The sequence below is a fragment of the Girardinichthys multiradiatus genome, chromosome 6 (assembly GCF_021462225.1).
Source record: "Girardinichthys multiradiatus isolate DD_20200921_A chromosome 6, DD_fGirMul_XY1, whole genome shotgun sequence".
Lineage (NCBI taxonomy): Eukaryota > Metazoa > Chordata > Actinopteri > Cyprinodontiformes > Goodeidae > Girardinichthys > Girardinichthys multiradiatus.
In genome coordinates this window covers 7,619,833-7,638,408 of record NC_061799.1, presented here as the reverse complement: position 1 = coordinate 7,638,408, position 18,576 = coordinate 7,619,833, and the positions used below count along the sequence as shown (strand labels likewise).

Here is an 18,576-nt window from a genome sequence, read left to right as displayed (position 1 = left end):
CTTATTGATCTGGAACGGGAGAAGATGCTCCCCAGTCTCACCTGCTGCTGTCGGTCTGTCAGGAAGCTGTTGATCCACTGACAGGTGGAGGCTGGGACCTTGAGCTGGGTGAGCTTCTGGTGGAGGATGTCTGGTATGATGGTGTTGAAGGCCAAGCTGAAGTCTATAAACAGGATCCTGGCATACGTCCCTGGGTGGTCAAGGTGTTGCTGGATGAAGTGTAGACCTAAGTTAACAGCATCATCTGCCGACCTGTTTGCTCGGTAAGAAAATTGCAGGGGGTCCATGCATGCTTAGTATGAGGGATTGCTGCAAAGTCAACGCCAGTGACTGTCCACTGTCTCTACATGCTCATCCGGGAGGAGTGAATGCTGCAAGTCACTGACTGAATGCAATCTGCTGGGTTTCCTTAGATAGAAAAACTTTTTATCCAATTTGAATAAATAACTAACTTTGACTGCACAGTTCAATGGTTAGGATTAATTGGAATGTATGTATCTGACTTTTGTGAAGTGCCTTGAGACAACATGTGTTGTGAATTGGCGCTATATAAATAAAACTGAATTGAATTGAAAATAAACTGAATTCAGAGCTTGCTGTCCACCTAAACTAACCAGAAGGGCAAGGGGAGCATTACTGTTCGAAACAGTGAAGAGGCGCATGGTAACCCTGAAGGAGCTGCAAAGATCCACAGGTCAGGTTGGGGAATCTGTTGACAGAACAACAACATTTATTAGTTGTGCCTTCTAAATATCTCACTTGGCAAGAAATCAATAAGAAATCCTATATGCAGTTTGCCACAAACTATATAGGGGACACAGCAATGTGGAAGAGGGTGTTCTGGTTGAATGAAACTAAAAGTAAATAAACTATTTAGCCTACATACAAGGCCACCTCAATGGGCTTACCAGGGCTGAAGCCCAGAGGCCTACAACGTTTAACAGCCTATCATTTTGGCTGAAAAAAACCCCAAAAACATTGTTTTATAACATATCATGTTTCTAGTCAATCACCTTATATGCTCATTTTGTCTACTAACTGATCCAAATTACAAGTGACCCAAGTCACATATCAGACTAAACTATGCACTAATGATTATTGGGTGCGTCCCTCTATGATTAAGATAACTTAGAAAATGTCTGGAAAGAAATTCAAGAGCAGTGCTCAAAACAGAAGACACTTAATGAGAAGGAACTTTGTGAAAAGATTACTCCAAAACATACCAAAGTTGACAGAATTCTTCAGATCCATTAATACAGAAGTTAGGGGTTTTTTAGGGGGTGAGGGCCTACGAAACTTCTTAGCCCCATGGCCTATCAGCAGGTTTAGGTCGCCCTGCCTACATGCACAACACTTTGTGATGCAAAACTAACACAGCACATCACTGTTAACGCACCAACCCTACTCTTAAAAATGGTAGTTACTTTATCATCCAGTGGGATGCTTTTCCTTAGCAGAGACAGCAAATAGATGTGTAGAAGATAGAGCTGAGTACAGGGCAGTATTTCAATCTAACTGTGCTTGAACTATTTTGTTAAAAAAGAATGAGCAAAAATGTAAGTCTCTAGACCAGGGGTCTGCAACCTTTACCTTCAGAGCCGCAAGTGGCCCATTGGACCCTCCATGATTTGGCTAAATGATAATTTTATCATTTTGATTTTTTTTTTTTATTACATTTAGTTTCCACAACAGAAAGACACGAACAGTACCAGTAATAATTTTTAGATCTATTATTTTACATGTCATTAGGTCGGCAACTGTGTGCTTTTTTTTTTTTAAATATCAACATAACATAGAAGAAATTGTATCCATCCTTCTTTTTGTATCCATTCTTCTTTTTGCTAAAGTTTTATATTTTTCTTTATTTCAAAACCTAAAAATAGAAATAAAATTGTGGTTCTTGAAAAATTACATAAAATTTCCTATAGTAGATATTTGTCAAAAAATATTTGATGTAAAAATGTGCAAAGCTGGTAGAGACATATTTCAAGTAGTACTAAAGTTCTGGTTTTGACTCAGCTGGGGCTGAATACGTGTGCACTCCAAACTTTTCGAGTTTATATATAAAAAAGGAAAACAATGTTTCAATTTTCCTACATTTACAATTATGCACTACTTTGTGTGGGTCTATTAAATAAAATACCAATAGTCTGTGGTTGCAGCAGTGACTACATTGATTTACAGAGCTGCATCAAAATGCATTCCTAAGAGTAGGACAAATGGTTAAAAGAAAATGGTTCCATGGTGGAGTGATAAATGTAGAGATGCTATAAAAAAAAGTAAACAAGGCATTTAGAATTTTAAGAAAACATTGAAGTCAAGATAATATCCTTAATTATCAAAGAAAGAGAGCTATGGTATGGAAAATCATCAAGATATCTAAAAAGACTGCATAGAGAAATTTCTGCCGTTCCATTGGTAGAGACATAAATTTGGGTGATTGGTCATTGGTTAAAAAGATGTGTGGGAAAAGAAAAAAAATTGAATTCCTGTAATAGTAGATGGAGACTATTTGGCAGTTACAAATTAGGAAAAAGCTGAAATACTGGGTAAGAAGTTTGCAAGTGAACAGTGGTAACCATTTAGATGATTTACATAAACTGCACAGGAAAAAAACCATTTCAAGAACAAGTACTGATATAATAAAAAAGATAGTAATGGCTCAGCACTGGATTTGGAGTTTACAACATATGAGATGAAAATGGCACTAGCGGGAAGTGGATATACAGCTCCAGGTCAAGATCAAGTGCCATGCGATGCTTAGGCATTTACCTGAAAGAGCTTGGAGCATTATATTAGAACTGCTAAACAAAATATGGAGACAAGGAGAAATGCCTAGCAACTGGAAAAGGGCTGTTGTTTACCTTTTTAAAAGCCTGGTAAAGACACAGCTGATGCAGATAACTATAGGCCTGTGACGTTGACATCGCATCTGTGTAAGTGGATGGAAAAGATCATTGTTAGAAGATTATCGTATCATTTAGAACAAAGAGGAGATGCTTTAGTAAAAGTTAGCAAGGATATTGAGAAAGCTAATGATTCAATGTGGAGAGAAGGGCTGCTGATTAAAATAAGTAAAATGGGTATTGGTGGTAGACTTTACAATACGGTTTTGAACTTTCCCCCAGTAGAACATTCAGAGTTAAAGTAGGTGACGCTTTTTCATATAAGTTTGGTATTATAAATGGTATTCCTCAAGGGAGTGTTATAAGTCCTATTCTCTTTAACACAATGATCAATGATATCTTTTTAAATGTTGGTTGTCACGGTATGATATTTTGGACTTTCTTTGTGGTTTTTGGTTTGTGTCTTTTTATTAATTAATCCCTTCGCCCATGTTTAGTCTATGCATTAGTTTCCCCTGTTCCTTCTGTCTCCCTGCCTCCTTATCTCACCTGTTCCCTCTTCCTTTTGATTAACTGCCCTTTGTATTCCCTTAGTATATTAGTTAGTCTGTTTCATGTGTTGATTGCTGGTTCCTCGTCTCTCAACTCGGGTCTCTATCCTTGACTGCCATGTGTTTCATGTTCCTGCAGTGATTTATGTTACGTTTGGATACCTCTGAATAAAGCTGAAGATCACTCAACATGCGGCTACCCAGCTCTTACCTGCACTTTGGTCCGACAACAAATATTAATGTGACATTATTAAAGATATTGGATCATCACTTTATGCAGATGATGGGGCTGTATGGAAAAGAGGGAAAACATTAAACATGTAATTAATAGAGAGCTATACTGAAGGTTGAAAGATGGTCATTTGACTGGGGATTTAAAATGTCAATTACAAAATCTTTCTTTATGCTGTTTACTAAAAAAAAAAAAGAATTTAAAATGTGCATCTTAAATCATATGGTCAGAATATGGAAAGGGTATCAGAGTTTAAGTATCTAGGATTATGATTTGATAAGAAATGTTTATAGAGGACTAATGTTAAAACAGTTGAGAGAAAATGCAAGAAAGTATTAAATCTCATGAGACTGGTGTCTGGGTATCAATGGGAAGCAGACAAACATTCCTTATTGGATATTTATAGGGCTTTGATAAGATCATGATTATGAATGTATGGTGCATGGAGCAACAGCCAAGAGTACTATTAGTACTAGTATTAGTACTATTAGTACTATTAGTAAATTAGACACAATTAATTTCAGAGCGCTTAAACTAATGCACTACTGGTATAAGCTGATGAGTTACCATTAGATTTAAGACGTTCAAAGATGTCAATGGGTTACTGGGTGAAATTACAGGGATCTGGAAAAGAACAACCTACAACAAAGGTTTTATGGGAATGTTGGGAATATTCGTGTCAAAGTAAATACGAAGGATTTGGAAGGAATATTAATGCAGTAGCAGCTAAATAGGGTTTAAATACCTTAGAATATGGACCGAACACTGTATGGGGAAATGTTCCTCCATGGATACTTCCAATACCCAATGTCGACTTACAGCTTATGGAAAAGAGGAGAGAAAGGGAACAAAGAGTACCTTTTATTACATGTATGGTACAAGAATATGTAAAAAGAAATTATTACAATTATATGCCATTATTTACTGATGGTTCGAAAGATCCAGGGAATGAACATGTGGGTTCAGGTGTATTTATACTGGAGTTTAATGTAGAAATATATAGAAGACTGAATGATAAACTGTATGTACAGCTGAAATAATTGCTATAATCTTAGGGTTACAATGGTTAGAGGAGGTAAAACCTGATAGGCCAGTCATTTGTTCAGACTCTACAGCAGCATTAGATAGTTTGATTTCAAAAGAAACAGCAAAAAATTATTTGTTGATGGAAGTATTGATATTACTTTTAAGAATACAAAGGGGTGGAATTGATGTACAATTCTGTTGGGTTCCTGCACATGTTGGTGTGGAGGGAAATGAAAAAGAAGATGAGATTGCAAAGAGAGCATTGAAATTTAAAATGATGAAATAATGAATGTTCCGTTTTGAAAAGGTAAGGCCAGATCACTAATAAAAGCAGTAGTGAGGAACATATGGCAGGAGAGGTGGGACACCGATACTAAAGGAAGACATTACAGAATACAGAAATCAATTAAGGTGAAAGTCTTAAAGGAAAGTGTAGAAGAGAGGAAATAATTTTTTCAAGGTTAAGATCGGGGCATACTGGATTAAAATCAGCTCTTTATTTTATGGATAAGTGTGTATCTAATGCATGTGAAGTTCTGTGGTGCCCCTGAAGATATAGAACATATTATTTTGAGGTGTAGCAAATATGATTATGAGAGGAGTTTAATGCATAATGGGATGTATGAGTAGGGACGGGGGTAACACTTGGAAGGAATATTAGGTATTAATAGAAATGTAAGTGAAGTATGTAAAGTGTTATTTGTATTTCTAAAAGATACAGTTTTAGTCCATATTATATAGTTTTTTTTTATTATTAGAATGTAATTTGAGGTACACGCCCTGAAATTATATACTCCGGTACAGTAGGTGGCGATATGCACCCAAAAAGTTGGATGCGAGATACCAATAAAATTAAAGAAGAAGGACTTGAGCTAGTTTTTCTGACGGTTCATGAACGCAGCACCGAGAGTGATTCACAAACTGGCCGTACGTAAACACTTGCTCGCTGCTTACCCACGATGCAGCGCGGTTGCACACAACATAGCCATCTTGTCAGAAGAGAGGGGGATAGCTGTCGGCGCTGCTAAGATTATCACTTGTTTCAAGTGGAACATTTGGAGCTCTATTCGCTCTTCTACGATAGATAGCGACAAAGTAAAGTGTTCTCGACGGACGTCCCGTCGTCGGTAAAGCAGCTGAAACGTAGGCGCGCTTAAGTGAAGATGTCTCGTATACTTGTACCGACGTAGAGGGGGAGTGTGCGGCGGCAGCCACTTGGCTTGAATTGTTAGCTAGCTCAGTGAGTGAAGGGCTGCGGGGCCTCCTTAGCCTAAAGTAGCTCCTACAGCTTGGCAACACATTCTGCGACAACGGCCGGCCGGCAACTGGACAGCCCGGGAAGCAGCAGGCCGGTCTATAGCAGTCGTTATCCAGGTAGCTTTTATTGGTGTCAGGACCCGCACTGCTGGACAAGGAGACACGAAGTGTGGCGTTGAGCTTCATGAAACGCAACAGGAGACCGAGAGAGGAAGAGGATGGCGCAGATTCATCTTGATTCCAGCTAACTAGGAAGAGGAAAACAGACCTGAGTGTGCTTTTTAATATGATCGAAGCTTAGTTGGAAACAAGACGGAAAGCTTCCACCAGCTCACCGCTTTTTGACGGAGCAGAAAAACACAGCCATACGGGACCCGGAATCAGACTGGCCAACATGTCGAAGATGCCGACCAAGAAGAGCTGCTTTCAGATCACAAGCGTGACCCAGGCCCGGCCCCCGGGTACCACCGACGACACCGAGAGTCTAGACGACCCGGACGAGTCGCGAACTGAAGAAATGTCGACGGAAATATACGACGTGTCCCGGGCGGAATACGAGCCCGCGTGTGACAGGAGTTCCTCCGATGAAGCTCTGAATAACGTTGGAGAGGCGGAGGCGCAATCAAACGCACCTCAGGCCACTCAGCCGCCTGGGCCAGGAGTTAATACGACCGGGGAGTTGAGAAAGGTTGTAACGCCTGGCTCCGTTCACGGTGGTCAGCACCAGTCGGGGATTAGCGTGACAACTGGGTCACCCCTCATGACTCAGCATGGAGGGGTGCAGCATCAGCCCCCTGCTACAGCCAGCCCCAGTGTGTCAGCTAACACATCCTATTCCGCTGCTGGACCGAGCTCTTCCACCTCGACAGTGAGCTGCTCATCACGCTTCAGGGTCATTAAACTGGATCATGGTACTGGAGAGCCATTTAGAAGAGGCAGGTGGACATGTACTGAGTTCTATGAGAAGGACTCCGAGACTTCACATGCTGGACGGACTGACAGTATAAGACATGCCAGTGTAACACTGGATCCTGCTGCAGATAGAGACAGTGGACTTGGACCTTCAGTGGGGTCCACAGTGTCCCCAGCCACACACTCTGGTCCTGGTTTAGGCTCCATGGCAGAAGGATCGCACTCTTCACTATCGCAGCAGGTCTTGCATCAGAGCCACAGCAGCCAGCAGCATGGAAGCAGCAGTTCTTTCTCCAGTGTAAATCCTACAGCTCTCCCACCTCAGTCATCTTTGGGGGGCCTTCAGCTTCATGGTGCTCAGAATGTCCTTCCCATTGGACAGAACGGCCTGCCCCACTCTGAAGTCCACCTACAGAAGTCCCCAATGATGCCTCCTTCCTACCCAACACAGCAGCCGGTTCCTGGGGTCCACCCTATCACCAGCCAGTCGTCAGGACTGGTGCAGCACCAGACAGAGTATTATCAGCAGCCTCAGCCTGCATCCATTCCGCTGGGGCATTCCGGAGGACAGTCTCTTCCAGTGTCGAGCTTCTCTGCAGTGACTGGTGGACACATCCCTGCTCCAGTCATGCCTCCAGTTTCTGGAGCTTCTGTTGTGAGTCAGGTTGGAGATGCTGGTTTAGTTGTAGGGGTGTCTATGTCTGCTGGACCACCAGTTCTTGCTGCCTTACAGCAGTCTCAGACTGTAGGGTTTGGAGTTCCTGGGGGTCCCATGTTGGTTGGTGGATCCACCCTCCTACATCAGACTACAAGCCAGTACGCCCCAGCCGGACAACCTAAGCCCATCGGCCATTCCACGCCTTGTGGTGTGCAAAATGTGCCTGCCATCACCGTGGGTTCAAGCGCACCCACGAGTGTGCCCCCTGCCGTGCTCAGTGCCTCCATTGCAACCATGCCAAATGTGACAACCTCCAGCTTGCCTCCTGGTCAGATAGCGCACAGCAAGACTCCAGGGGCCTCGGTGGAGCTGGTCCTCCCAACAACCGGATTTGGACAGGTGGAGGCAAGTGGTGGAAGGAAGTCAGAGGGCGCAGTCATTGCACAGTCTCCTGTTGTGTCTGGAAGGGAAGCTGCAAAGCCCTTCATGCCTGAGACCCTGCAGCTCACCACTCCTGCTGTCACTAGCCTGTTTGGAATCCACATACCTGTCGACGGGGAGGAGGACAGGTAATGCATTCTTTATGTGACGTTTTTGAAATTTCTCGTAACTTTTTAAGATTGACAGGAGATATTTTACACATTTCCCCATTAGAAGCTCACTTTAAAAAATGACATAAGTGGGGGAAAAACGCAGTGTACACGAATTGGCTGCGATCACAGGAAGTTGAAAGGTCAAAATAAACTGCAGCATTTGTTGCTCATTTCTAGTCAGATAGACCTGGTTTACCTTAACTTCCGTGTTGATGGATGAGAGAAAAAGAGTAGTGGAGCACAGGGAAGAAATGTTTATTTCTTGTTTGGGCCAAAAGAAAGAAAGAAAAGCATAGAGAATGAACACATGAGGCCAGCTCAAGCAACAAGTTGATGAAGGTAGAAAACCTCTTGTTAACAACTGAAAGCCTGTTTGTGTGTGTGCGTGTGTAGGAAAGTGTGCTTGAGTGTTGCAAGTGTAACACCTTCACCCGTTTTCTCTAAGGACCAGGTTATCTAGTCTAATCTCAAACATAGATTTGATTTGGGAAAAAAACGGATGCACAGATAAGGCTTTTCCTGGCTGATGCCACTTTTCAGTTTTCCTTTTCTTTCATTGAGATCATTTAAAATTCCACAGAAAATCAAGGATTTACAAGACTATCCTTAGTTATTCTGTAAAGCAATTGTCCCTAACTTATAAGTTTGATTCAACTCAAAATAAATGGTGTTGGTTGATATTTTCTTTGAAAAACAGATGGTGGTAGTTCTTTGTTTTTGATGCATTTAATGAAGTGGCGTAATAGAACAGTTTTTGTCCTGCTGAACACCAATCAGATCTTATAAAGGGAAGGTTGGCTTATTCTGGTTTCTAGTTTATTGATTGGTCCAACTTTAAAAAGACCATGTTTCTAAGGGTGTATTCACACCTGCCACTTTTGGTCCGCTTAAACGACCAGAGTTCGTTTCCCTTGTTGGTCCGGACTTTGTGCAGGTGTGAATACACTGAAGCGATCCCTGGTCTGGACAAAACAACCGGACCGAGACCCACTTTTTGAGGTGGTCTCAGTCCACTTCCAAACAGACTCTGATGTGGTTCGCTTGTGGTCTGAATACGAAGCGACCCCGATCTGAACCAGCTACAGAAAACGAACGTCTCTTTGGATTTAACAAGCCACTGTATCCGGTAGCAAAGGTTTACGTGGTACGGAAATCATACTTGATTAGCTGTATGTTGCTTAGCAACGCTACTGGCATGTTGTGGGACAGGTAACATAAGTTCTCTGACGCCGTTCCAAAATTATAAATAGAACTTAACAAAGTCTGTGTTGAATGAGCTGCTCTTCACCCTCACAATAATATTGTAGCTTTAATAACGGCACAAATATGCAGAACAGAGGTGCTGCACGCAGAACGTCTACAGCTGTTTTCCTAAATGTCCGGGTCCAGACCAAACAAGCGGACAAAAGACTTTCCTGGTGTGAATACACCCTTAAACCAGTGTAAGAGGAGCAAGGGAAAAGGTAACAGCTACCAGATGAATCACTGGTAAAAATGTGGCCTGTAAATTATCCAGCTGATCAAAGCACGGTTGACAATTATTAGCTGCATAAAACGTGGGTCGGATGTATCATTGACTGTTTTTTTTTTATGCTCTTTGAGTTAAAAAAAGGAATATTTAACCAAATATTATGGCTGTTGCAAAAATGTATTCATTCTAAATGTAGAATAATTATTCGAGATGCACTAATCAGTCAGTCAATGATGGGAATCAGCCAGATTTGAAGAGCCAGCCAACAGCTTTGATTCACTTATTTAAGTTAAGTGAAAATCAGATAAATGTATGTTTCATCTCATAAACTGGGATAATAACTTAATTTTCTGTTGCATTCAAAGAACCTGCAACATGTTTTTAAATTTTTTGTTAAAAGGAAATCGCCATCATCAGGTCAGACCTCAAATAAAACTGAAAATCAGTGTTGGTCTGAAAAAGCACAATGGTTGTATTTATAAATAAAATGATTAAAAGATGTTATATTTTTTAATATCTTATTAAATTTCATGCAGATTTGTGAGACATGAGCATTTCTCTTTGTATAGATGCTTTTCTGAGGAAAATTCGAGCAGTTTCACTTTGAGAGATGAAAAAGAGAAGAGACTTTTCTCGAGCAAGCACTGGTCTCACATTTTTTTCGTCCCCCTTAGAATTTATTGGTCTGGACATAGGGCGATCTCTTATCTTGAGGTCTGCAGCAGAAGTTGCCATGGCGATGCACGCCTGTAAAATGTGAACCGACCTCATGAGGTGAACCTGAGCACAGCCACTTCTGTTTCCTAACACAGGTCCCAGGATGGTGTGTGTGTTCTGATGGCCTCTAAGGCACAGCTAAAAAAGTGCACCCCTGGTTGCTGTGACTTGGCTCACTGTTCGGGTAGCCTTGGGCTAATCACGGCCTCCCTGTAAATGAGCTGCATGCCTGACCTTTTAATAAGCCAGTTCCTGCTCAGGAAAATACTTTGGAATGTAAACAAGCAACGAGTGTTTGAGTTAGTGTTGGCACACTCGTGACAACATAGTTTGCTCTTTTACCTGAGGTTTTTACTGCATTCAAACAAACACAGTTGGAGCCAATATGCCACAGAGACCTTTTTTTTTTTGTACAGATATATCGGCAAACACTTCCGGTAGAAAACACTATGGGTGCTGCTTGCTTTATTTTCGCCAGATACAAGCAATGTCTCAGTTCTCAGCTGTAGTAGATGGCACCCATAAGCGGAAATGATACAATGCCTGAAATCTCTGTGGTTTCCATATACAGTCACATAGAGATGCCAGAATCTAGAGCAGGCAGGAAATGCAGACCTGGCAGTAACAATTTGGTTGTATGTGGCTAGTTTAGTAAACTGTAACCAATTTTAAACTTTAATTTGGCTTTTTTTTTTATCAGTTATTCGTTCTCATGTGGTACCATGTGTAAGTAAACTGGTTTCCATTTGGCATGGGATCAACATGAGATTAATACCATGTAACCTTGACTAATTATACCACAGTATTAAAAAAATGTATGCCCTAATTAGTTGATAATTGCCTTTTATTTAAAACAAAACAGTTATTATAATAGTTCCATTTTGTGACATTGATTTATTTTTATTTTGACACATAAGCAAAAATATCCAGAATTCTAAAATCATAAAAAAAAAAAAAAGCATTGTTATATTGGAGAATATCATATCTGCCAATTTTCCCGTGATCGGTTTTGAACGGTGATCAGCCGGTCAAATATAAACAAATCAATAAAAATGCATTGAATGCATGTAAAAATACAAACTCATGTTATAGTCTATAAACTAGTGGCAGGACATGATTTAAAAATTAATCTAATTAATTAGAGGCTTTGTAGTTTAAAAAGGTTTTCGTGTCAGATGGAAATATTTGATCCAATAAGGTTCATTTTTGTTCATTGAATCAATAAATAGGGACAAAGGCTTCAGATGATGATGTACAGCAATTTCTACCTCAGTTTGTTGGAAACTGGAATGTGGTTTGTTCATCCAACCATTCAGATCCAGATGTGGGTAGACTTAAAATCTCTTAGTTCTATTAAACCTGCAGTTTTACTCTCCATGCTCATCTAAAGCACCCATCTATAATGGAGGAAGAAGTTCTTTATTTTTTTAATTTACAGAACGCGTTTCTGCCGTGCAGTTCTATATTCAGAAGTGTTCAACTTCTCTCTCACTTTTTACAGTCACTGCATTTTAGTGGAAATGAGGTTTTCATTTTTCCACTACATGTGATGTATTTTTCTCAACATTTCACCCTTCAGTGTGAATGCTGCATAAATGACCAAGAAGGTAAAAAACGGAGAAACTTTCTAGATTAAATGCATGTTGGCATAGCGACACAGATGCATATTCAGCTGTTTTTTCCCTCACCTCCTCAGGATGTTTCATTCCTCCACAGACATTACCTGGCCTTAGATTTAATGTTTTTTATTTGTGAGGTTTTCTCTCAAAAGCAATGCTCAGCTTAATTTACCCTCCTGTCATTCAGTGCTCTGACAAAATACCCTACCTGTCCACGCAGCCCTCTGCTCTCATTGGTTGCTCGCTAACATGATGGGAGGGCAGCGATCATTCTGTGCTGCATTCAATTGCACTCAGACAGCTTTTATTCAGTCTGAGGCATACAACCTCAGTCAGCCTTTATGTTTCAACTCCACAGTGCGGTTTAATGCATACATATTTTTTATTACTTATTTTGTTCTGTAATGAATTCATCTCAATGAAATAGTTCCAGGACTACTATAAAACACATCAGCCAACAACATGGACTTTGATGCATTCTGTTTTGAGTCTAATAAAATTCAGATGAAGCTTATGGAAATATGCTTTGATGCATGAACTGGGATTATCTTCTAATACCTTTGTTTTCTGTTGGAATCAAACATCACTACCTTTCGTCAGGAAACCTGCAGCACATCATCTGATTTTATCTCTTAAAGTTCTTTGGGGAAAAACCTGCAGGTCTAACCTTTTAAAGAAAGCTTTAAATCTGCCTCAACCGGGAAAAGCCAGATTGGCGCATCTCCGTTGTAGAGCCCAACAAGCCGACATTAGCTGGTTCATTAGTTGGGCTATCTGCTGAGGTAGCCAAGCTGCTTAAGGTTTATGTCACCTGCAGCTTCCCAACTGTAGGTTTTAAATGGCCTTGCTTTAAGAGTGATGGATGGTGTTGCTTTACTTCCACAGTATGGCTGTATGGAAATATTTACAAACAGCCACTTAGATCTGTCTTGTGAGGGGAAAGTGTGACTCCTTTTTTATTTCCCGTCGGCTGACAGGCAGTGTGCAGCAATAGGTGAAGGAAGGGCAGTGTTGAGTTGCTCTATAGAACCAGAACACTCTGATCACTGCTACTTTCTCTGGCGTCTCATTGGAATGACTTTAAACTGCAGAAACTGTATGATGAGAAATTTAACCAACTTTTTAACCCTTGACATACCTTCATACCAGTGACTCAAACCAGAGCCATAAACCAGCCTGTTGTGTATTTTCCCTGTGTAAATTTGTTTAAATTTTTTTTTATACTGAAATGTCATAGAGCTGGTTTCTACTTCCTGTTTCTACCCAGCTATCTGAGGAAGATTAGGTTCTTGAGTTTGACGACTCTCTGCAGTCCATACCTGTGTTTCTGGTCATGGTAGCTGGAGAAAATAACCTGTTAGAAGCCTCATGTATACGTGTTATGTCTTTGTTGTTATTTAGAGAAGAACCAGGTTTTTCATGCATATTGCAGCAGTCAGGGCCTCATTCCTCTACAGGCTGCGTGTTACAGATGTTGACCCTGATGATATCCGGGTTACGGTACAGTAGTACAACTTACAGCAGCAGCAGCATATTTTATCACATTTAATATGATGATGGCTGCCTGTTATTCTGTAGGATGCTCACTCTGTAGCAGGGAGGTGTGTCCCACAGTTTGAAAGCTCCAAAACAGACCAGGACTTTGAACACTTTTGGATAAACAGGATTTTTAATATTCTTATAATCTTCAGTGCCAGATAATTACTCTGCCATGGGCTGCTGCAGACTTTCAGGTTCTGAGACCATGCTGCCTCATGCAGTATGTGTTTGGATCGCCTGTTTTACTTTTATTGTGCATGTACGTACACGTTTTGCTTGTAAGAGGTCTTCCATGGTGATAAGAGGAGGGGGCTCTTATGACAGCTAGCCCCTATCATACTTGCAGCAGTGGTCTTTCCACTGTGCCCCAATTCTCCTGATAAGAGACCTAACAGAGGGGTGTGTCAGCCAACTTTACTTGTTGTCTTGCTGTGATGTGTTGTCCCTCTCAGTTCAGTCTTTGGGTAACATTTTGAAGGTTAGGTTTGGTGATACTGATCAATCTGAGTTGCTGGTGGTAGTAGACCTTCATTTCTCTTCTGCCATTCACTGGTGCAGCATCTGACCTTTGAACCAACAACTCCACCGATTGATTGTCAAATAAGGCATGACAATGTGTTCCTGTACAGATGACCTGCTGAACGACAGTCTTTTGCAGCAGCAGCTGTGTTATGCTCATAATAGGTAGAGGAAGCTGCAGAGTGAAACCAAGCGTGTCCTCTTTAAACAGTGTTTTGGCTTTATTTCTGCAACAAGCCTTTGAGCATTTACTTTACAGCCGCTCATCCGGCATTAAAAAAAGATTTATTTCAGTTCAAATGGCTGATTATAGTGGTGAACAGTACAAATGATGAATTACACCATTGTCAAATTAATGCTAACATCTCAAAATGCATCATTATATTTTGTAAAAACTGTGAGATTAAAGATTGAGGTCTCAGTGGGAATCAGTGGGACATTTTTTTACCCTCAAATGACTTTAATGGCTACTAATAGTGTCATTTCTAATTAATCATAATAACATATAATGGCTGTAAATGTACATATTTATTTCTATTCTAAAGAGATGAACAAAAATGTGTTTAAAAACAAGGTTTGTGTGATTTATGAGAAATAGGTCAGTTGTTTCTGAACTCAGGCTACAGCCGATTCATATCAGTTATAACCGATTCCTTTGGCATGTAGTACCTTGCAATAAAATTTCATACCCTTTGAAAATGTTTTCTTTTTATCAAGTGCCAACCACAAAGTCCAGCATATTTTATTGGGGTTTAATATGAGAGCCCAACAAATAGTCGAGAAGTGAAATAAAAGTATAAACGGGTTTTGAAGATATTTTCTGAAAAGTGCGGTGTGCATTTGTACTCAGCTCCTCTGATTCTTAAGTACTGCGTTGCACATATAGAAACTGAAGTAGCCATAGGTCAGTTAGACTGGATGAGGAACATCTGTAAATGTTCAACTTGCCACAGATTCTCAGTTAGAGTAAGGTCTAAACTTTGACTGCGTTATTCTAACACGTGGATATGCTTTTCATGTATACCATTCCAGTGCAGCTCTGGCTGGATGTGCAGAGTTCAGCTTTGCCCTTTTTTAACTCTAGAAATGCTGGAAGCCTGTTGGAAATCTCAAAGTTAAGGTGATCTACACTCTCTAGGGGATACACACAGGGACTGTTTTTGGTAATGCTAGCCTGAGTCTAACTAAGCTCGAGCAGAGGAGGTATGGCTTAGTGTCACCACATGAAGGGAGCCTATGTAAGATCATACTTCTAAGGAAAGTTAGGTCTGAGGTATAGTTGCCACTGTAAACAGAGAGGATAAGTGTGAGGCAATAGGTGGGAGTGGGGGTGTCTTTAGGGAGGGACGGGTTAGCTGTACCAGTGCTCATGTCTTGGCAGTTAGGGACTCTGACATAACCACTACAGCCTTTCAGAGCTTATTCCTGGTCTGTGTGTGTGTTGCAGTGACACTGGGACACCATGTACAACTGGGTTTTTCCCTTAGTGACCTCTACTCTTTTCTGCTAAATCCTGTTTTCAGCCTGCATCCCTCACATGGCTCTCCAACTTCTGTTTGCTTGATATTCCTCAGCTTACTCCCTGCTTCCACACTGAGGCTTCCTGCTCATATCATATGACATTTGGTGGGCACATTTTATCTGGACCACCTCACAGAGGTCCAAGTCAGAACTTCTGGCTTGTGTGTGTAAGCAAACTGAATTTGACATGCTCTGTGGATCCTGCTGCCTCTCAGCCTCTGAGCCCTTTCCAACAAGACAAAGGTGTTGTTCTGGTCTGACCAATCCTGCTAGCTTGTACATCTGTTTTGTCCACTTCAGTCATCACCTACATGCCCTGTGCAGAGGCCCCCGTAGAGCGTTCTGACAAGCAGAAGAACATCACCCACTCAGGTCAAGGTTTAAGTGGGGTGTGCTGTTGTGTGGTATAGATAAGTTAGTTTCTCAGCTAAGTGGGTCTTGATTGTGAACTAAAGACACTCAAACGATTGAGAATTACTTTCCACTGCTTTAAATCAGTTGTTAGAATATAATACTTGCTTAAATTCCAATTTTCTTTGGATTTAAAATAACCAATTTTTAAATCATATGAAATGGGACAGATGTCAGGCACATGTCTGTTTGCTTTATCAGGAGAGATGCTTTGATCAGAGAGCCATGGCTGATTTCTGATCTGTTTTTAACCCAGTTTAGATTTCCCTTGAATAGCTCTAAGCAACAGTGTAGAGATATTTTATTCTAGTTATTCTGCTTTGAGCGGTCATGAATCTATCGGGAGCAGAGGCAATGTCCAAATGTGTACATGACAGAGCAGTCGCTGTAGAACATGGTTTTACGTGTTTAACACAAAGACAAATAGTATTTGGACCCAACTTTTTACACTTTCTTTAGCAGTGTTGTCCAATGTGTGTCCTGAAGAAAAACTGTCCTGCATATTTTGCCCAAGTGAATGGTTTATTACCAGACCTTTGAAGAACTTGACAACATGCTAAGGGGGCGATTAGGCCATTTGATCAGGGGTACATGTAAAACATGCATGACCCCGATAGGACTGGAGTTAGATACCCAGCTTATCATCATCCTCTGTTAGAGGTTAGCGTGGTTTGTATTTGTTACTGTAAAGAGCTTTCCCTGTGGGTATTTCCTATTGTGAATGCAAACCCTTACCTTAACTCTGATCACCAACATTGCCAACAAGTCCAAAGGATAAACTGAGCAACTTTTCTGTAATGCGATCAGCTTTCCTGTTACCTGCTGAAGTTGGGCCAGATCAACACACTTTGACATTTGGACAAAATGCCCCAGGTTGGGTACAAGCTGACATCATATGACAGATGAGTCTTCTTCTTTCATGAGAAAGTCGAGCATTAATGACTAACACCACACAGCTACAAAACTGCTAAGTTGCAAAAGGATCACAATCTTTGTAGTCTAGTTTACTATTGTAGCAGCCAGCAAACATCAGTAGAAGAGATTTCCCTTTTTAAATGGCTTTTGGTTTTGTTCTACCCCTGGCCTTATTCTAAGCACCTCAATGATAGTGAAAATTACTAATTTAAAATCATTTTCCACAATAACGACATCAAGAACTGTTAGCACTTAGATACTGCGTGTTTACTGATCAGAACACAATCTGATCTTTGATTTTACAACGAGCTAATTATGTCCAGTCAAGCTGAAAATCAGCATATTCCAACAGGGCTGCCGCGATTCATCGACATCATTGACCAGGTCGGCTGTAAAAATCAGTACAGATCAAGAATTTTAGATGCTGCGTGATTTTCTTTTTTTATTATTTCCCCAGCTTCTGCTCCCAATTACCAGCTGCAGCAGCATATTGAATGAAGGTGGCAGAGATCGGTTAGGGGCTGACGTTGCAGCCAGGATAGCTGCTTAATGCTCCCTGAGGTTAGACAGGTTGTTGGTCTGTTTCCCTGTTTTTCCTCATACATTTGAATGAATAGATTCCTGCATGGTTAATGTGCAGACTTTATGCTGAAGGCCAAATTAATTTGACATAATCTCATTTTAATTACATTGAAGTGTGTAGATAATGTCTAAATGAATTAGATTTTAACAAGACCGATTCATAAAAAAGTACATTCACCTGAGGAATCCCAGTTATTTTAGAGTTTCAGTCTCTGGTGTCAGATTTTTGGCTTAAGTTTCCAGTTCAGTCTCATCATGTTTGGCGATGTGGGATGCAAATTAAAAAAAAAACAACTTTTGAACAAAAACAAAATTCATCTTAACAGATGAATTAGAGTAATCATAGTTATGAAGAGTGTTGTTTCTAAAGAACATTCCACGTTGGTGTCGAGCTGTAATATCAGTAAGTTCAGTCTTTTTGTTACTGCGCAGTAAACTGAGCAGCAGAGCACACCTTTTTAGAAACGTTGTTCCATATATATATGGATCAGGCTGAATATCGGCCAGTTCTGGTCATTTGCGGGTCACTCAGTCAAGCAACGTTGAATCGGTGGTGGGAATCTTCTGTAGGATAGGATTACAATGGAGAAGGCTACGATGCGATTCTAAATTGATTATTGACGTAACAACCCTGGTTTGGTAAGAAAAACAAAAACAAAACAGGCTAATATTCAGCTTGATACCGATAGAAAATATATGGACTATGCTTGAAAACTGAGTCTGTGACAGGAGACGATTTAAATACCTTCTAGTTCTGATTAGACTGGTCGCAAATCCAGACAGAATCATGCCAACTTCCTCAGCGACATTAATGAAATATTCGTTGGGATGTATGTATAATTTCAACCTTTTCAAACATGTTCTCCCAGTTACCGGTTTTGAAATTCATGGAAGCTGTCTTGTATTGTCAGACATTCCTGGATAAAGAACACTACATTTCTGACCAGCACCATCAGTTCTAATGTTTCACTTCGTTGATGAAAAGCCTCAGAAAACATTTGAGAATGTTCTCTTTTCTCACCTCGAACTATTTGTACTTGATGGTTGCTCTTCTGCCCCCTGCAAGCTCCTCATTTACAGCACTGGCCCCCGGCTGCTCTTAGGTTTTATGTTATTAGTGACTTAGCAGGGCAATTAAGAGAACCAGTGTGTTGCGGAAAAGAGAAGGGTGAAAAAAAGTATCATGTCCTGGTCAGATGACATCAAC

At 40.7% G+C, this 18,576-nt stretch overlaps 1 protein-coding gene across 2 annotated transcripts in view; it reads left to right on the top strand.

The window, feature by feature from the left end:
- The first annotated feature begins 5,601 nt into the window (after positions 1–5,601).
- The window catches only part of LOC124870106 (TSC22 domain family protein 2-like), a 31,746-nt gene continuing 18,771 nt past the window's right edge, over positions 5,602–18,576 (top strand). Inside the window, exon 1 of one of the 2 annotated variants that reach the window (XM_047368603.1) lies at positions 5,602–8,051. In XM_047368603.1, the coding sequence (XP_047224559.1) occupies positions 6,307–8,051 (1,745 nt within the window). In that variant the 5' untranslated portion in view covers positions 5,602–6,306. The remainder of the gene's footprint in view (positions 8,052–18,576) is intronic. The other variant, XM_047368604.1, reaches the window with a different exon arrangement.